Raw genomic sequence first — 4844 nt, 5'->3', positions numbered from 1 at the left:
CTAAACATTAATTTATTTTTATATGATATCAATAATATCAATTTGTGCAGTTGCAGAAAAGTGTGAATAAATTACACCTTAAAATACATTAAAACCACTTAAAATACATTACAAACTTAACATTTTCTTTCGTTAAGGTTTCATTAAAATAATAAAAGTAAAATACCAATCTTAATATTGATTTCCTTGCTCAATTTGAATATAATCAGCATATGTGATTTTTTGTATTAAATGTTATGTAGTATGTTAACAATGAAAAAAAATTTTAAGTTTCTTTTTTATATTAATGAATAGAGAAAAATCATAACTGTAATGTGGCATAAAATTCAAAGAATTTTATTATTGTGGGATATACATATATTCAAACAAGATGCATTCAAAATATAAGCTAACATGTGTACATACCCCCAAATTTTTAAATTAAAACAGCATTAACACTCGATCAAAATATCCGTACATAGATAGATACATCCAAATATTATGGAAAATGTCATGATATTGTCAAACCTTCCTTTTATTTTACTAACTTTAGCTCTTTTTTTTTTATAGAAAAGCTACAAAGCAAATATTCCAAGCTAAAGTATCAGTTTCAGCGGAATATGAAAAAAATTAAACATCTTAAAAGTGGTTCTGGCTGTGAAAGCATCACTGTGCTATGGATGCATTTTAATGCTCTTCAATTCCTTGATGGAGTTGACGAGGCAGACGACAGCTTCTCTACTTTGGATGGTGATAATAATAAATCGACCCAGGTATAATTTTATAAGTTTCCTATTTTATTTCAGTTTTAACTAAAACTGCTTTAACTAATTTTAGTTTTAACTATAATACTATTTTAAAGTTTAAGAAATTATTTTGTTACTTTTCCTGATTACAAAGGTCTATTTGTGATCATAGTAAATTATTGGTACTTGCTGTTCGAAAGTGTAAAGCGTCAGGTGTATAATTAAAATGTTTCATGAAAACCACTATTAATGCATTAAAATTAAAATTATAATAACTAAACAATTAATGCATTAAATTTTTTTTTTTCAGAACGAGCTGACCTTCATACATAATAAAGATGAATCCATTTCACATTCTGCCGGGATTGATCCTGATGTGAGCTTCATTTCAATGGAATGTTTTGAGGATGACGAGAGAATTCCGGAAGAGTGGAGGGATTTTGCAGAGGAACCAGAACCCTCATCGTGTGAAGTTTCTTCTCCAAAAACAAACCTGCCAGAACCTCCAATTGATTCAACACAGAAGTTCAACACTGGTGAAACTTCTACAGGAGAAAATCACCAGGGCGTTTATAAGCGAGCAGCTTATAAACGCAAAAGAAAATCAACTACAACTTCCGGTGATGATTTTCTTGAAGAAGCTGTAAAAGCATTGAAAAAAATTCCTCCTAAGCAGGACGATTCCATGGAGGACGCTTGCGGGAAGTACATTGCCCACATTCTTAAATCAATTCCTGATTTGGAAAAGCGACAGAAAGCACAAAAAAAACTCATNAAACCAATATTCTGCAAATGATATCCAGAATTTGAAAGTAAATAAAATAATTTTCGCTCACTAGGTCAATGTACTTAAATGTGAAGGTCAGAAACTAAAAACAGGACCGTCGCAAGGGAGAAATTGAAGTATGCTAAGGTCCAGCTCGGGGCCCCGGGTGCGCCGTACCCGTCACACAAGAGTGTGCCCCTGGGGGGAGAATTCCTGAACGAGACATGGAGGAAGAGTGGAGGGATTCTGCAGAGGAACCAGAACCCTCATTCTGTGGTGAAGTTTCTTTTCCAAAAACAAACCTGCCAGAACCTCCAATTGATTCAACACAGAAGTTCAACACTGGTGAAACTTCTACAGGAGAAAATCACCAGGGTGTTTATAAGCGAGCAGCTTATAAACGCAAAAGAAAATCAACTACAACTTCAGGTGATGATTTTCTTGAGGAAGCTGTAAAAGCATTAAAAAAAATTCCTCCTAAGCAGGAGGATTCCATGGAGGACGCTTGCGGGAAGTACATTGCCCATATTCTTAAATCAATTCCTGATTTGGAAAAGCGACAGAAAGCACAAAAAAAACTCATGAAAACCGCATTTAAATTTTTATTGTAAATTTTAAGATTGTATAAAAAGGTTTTAATCTACTCAATTTGCTTGTATTTTTTTTAAATTAATTTTATGAAGATATCGTGAATTGATTCAAATTAATTTAATTTTTTGTTTATCTTTCAGGCCTGAAATCTACTTGTGTATAATACATACAATTTATTAAAACAATGTTTTCTCTATTTTTAAAAGTTAAACTATTGTTGTTTAATTTTTGAACAATCGCTTGAAATTACAGTTGATGCTTGTTTCATTGTTTTCTAACAAAGTATAATTAGTTTATCTTCTGAATTAAAAGTGACGTTAGTGATTCAGAATAAAAAAAATAAATAAATCCTTAAATAAACTATATATCAAGTATATACCAAATAAAAAATATTTGTAAAATTGTTATTGGAAGAAATCCTTATTTAAAATTCAAATTAGCTTATACCAATAGCAGTTCTGTAGTTTCTCCTAAAAGGAAAAATGTTAAAATGTGTTGTATTTAAATTGTTCAAGCCAATACAATATACTTCAAGATTGTATTAAAAGAGGTTAAAAAATTATTTATTTGATCACAAAAAATATAAGTACAATCATTATAGAATATATAAAAATTTATTTACAAGTAGATTTGTACAATTGATTGGAAATAAGTATATACAGTCAAACTTTCAAAGAAACAAAAAATTTTGTAATATTATAAATATCCAGGATTAAAAATTTAACATTTTTAAAAATTTGGACATATTGACGATATTGATAGTTTTATACTTTCATTTAAAAAATAGCAAATCGATGAAAAAATATTTTTGGTACGAAAATTGATACAACTGCATGTAAAATAGATTTAGTGTAAATCGCACATGTCCTCCTGCCAAGGAACAGCACCAGACCCATTGAAAAAATTGAGAAATTTTGTCCTGATTGCCTTGGCAACAAAGGATACATGAAAGAAAAAAAAAGGTCAACCATAGGATTAATAACAGGGTGGCCACTCAAATCAGATTTCAAATTTCCCTGATTTTTCCAGGTTTTCCAGATAAAAATCTTAAAATTTCCAGGTTTTTGTTTCGTTTTTCCTATAAAGTGTAGGATGTGTACAAGAAAAGTGTCATTATTATAAAATATTTTATTCAAAATGCTACTTTTTTTAACATATCATCTTGAAAAAAAAATTTTTTTTTGACAATTTGGCAAGATATTTTATTTATTTTTCAAATGTTTTCAAAATTTTGAATCAAAAATCATGTATTGACCAACAAAAGAGTAAAATGAAATATTAATATATAGTTGGTTCCTACAAAAAATTTTTTTAAATATATGTTATAAAAGGTTAAAATGAAATTGAAAAAATTAGCATTAATGCAACAATTGTAACAATTTATCGACAAACATTGCTGTTAGCGATTGTAAAAAAAAATGAGCGATTGGTTGGTTTGCTGAGAAAAAATAATTCACAGATTTCTTTGAATGGAAGTAGAAAAGCTTTTAGAAAAAGAGTGCAATATAAAATCTATTATTATTAAATTATAACCAACGATTTTTGGAGAATTTTATAAAGTTAAAAATACAAAAACATTTTGTCAAAATAGAAAAAAAAATTACCGCCAAAGTATCGGAACAAACTTGAGCTATAAATGGACTCAGCTCAAGGACAGAATTTAAAAACAGAAACTAATATCCTAATCTCTTTTTCCATCTCCACCAGAATCTTTCCTAAATTGCACAGTCCCATAGCAGTCAAAGGTTTCTGCATTTGTTTAGCAACCGTGGGAGAATTTTATGTGGTATTCTAGTTTGACAAAGCTGTAAAAAAATTCCCTGATAATTCCAGGTTTTCAAGGTTTTCCAGGGGGGTGGCCACCCTGAATAATGGTACTATGAGTCCAATCATTGCTATTGATTTCCAATTAAAACTAAATCTTACAAATTGGTCATATTTACCTGTTGCTAGGTATCTCAGGGTAATTGCTAACCTTTCCCCAGCTGGTATAGCTTCACGCATGCATGTATTTGTTTTGCTTATCATTGGTTCGACTTTCTTCAGCAAATACTGAAAGCTATCGGTATCCATTCGTAAATACCTCCTGTAGCTTTCCTGGTCCTGAAATAAAAGTAAAATAATTTATAATAAAAACCAATCAGCAAAAGAACCCATCTTCTAAATTAAATTTTTCCTACCACAATCTAGCAGGTACCAAAAAAAAATTTAATACAAATAATATTTTGCTGAAAACATTTGGTAAAAAGTAAACATTTATAAATTTAAACTAATAATTTCACAAATATATGAATAACAAGATATATGAACAGGAAATTAAAGTAATTCTCGAAACCACTTTCTTCCCTTTTAGTTATTGCAAAGACATATACTTTATTTATATAACAATAGAGTATCTATAACTCCCTACAACAGCGGCAGTGCTCAATGTTTTTGACTCTTGTGACCTAAACAACTAATAAGATTTAAGCAAATATCCTACAAAACATTGTCCAAATTCAATAATTAATACACATAATTTTGTTACTAATAATTCCACCCCCTCCCCAAAAAAAATCAATATGGTTACTATGCTACTCCCATCACCATCATCAGCCTGTTAGCAACGGGAAGCCACTTTTTAGTTTTAAAAATATACAAAATACAGATACAAAAAAATTTAAAACATAACTATGCTAATAAATATTTCCTTTTCTATTTTATTGAACTTCTGAAACATTTCAATATTCATAGAAATAATTTGTTTTGTCGGAAAATCAACA

The 4844-nt window shown here is 29.6% G+C and overlaps 1 protein-coding gene across 1 annotated transcript; it reads left to right on the top strand.

Annotated features, from left to right (window-relative positions):
* The first annotated feature begins 284 nt into the window (after positions 1-284).
* Positions 285-1521, top strand: LOC122273490 (uncharacterized). Its single transcript, XM_043057547.2, has 2 exons — positions 285-752; positions 1036-1521. Exons 1-2 carry the CDS (start codon positions 600-602, stop codon positions 1519-1521), a joined length of 639 nt encoding a protein of 212 aa, XP_042913481.1. The 5' UTR covers positions 285-599.
* Positions 1522-4844: the final 3323 nt, after the last annotated feature.

The sequence above is a fragment of the Parasteatoda tepidariorum genome, unplaced genomic scaffold, assembly GCF_043381705.1.
Source record: "Parasteatoda tepidariorum isolate YZ-2023 unplaced genomic scaffold, CAS_Ptep_4.0 HiC_scaffold_4825, whole genome shotgun sequence".
Taxonomy (NCBI): domain Eukaryota; kingdom Metazoa; phylum Arthropoda; class Arachnida; order Araneae; family Theridiidae; genus Parasteatoda; species Parasteatoda tepidariorum.
This window is presented reverse-complemented; position numbering and strand designations above follow the sequence as displayed.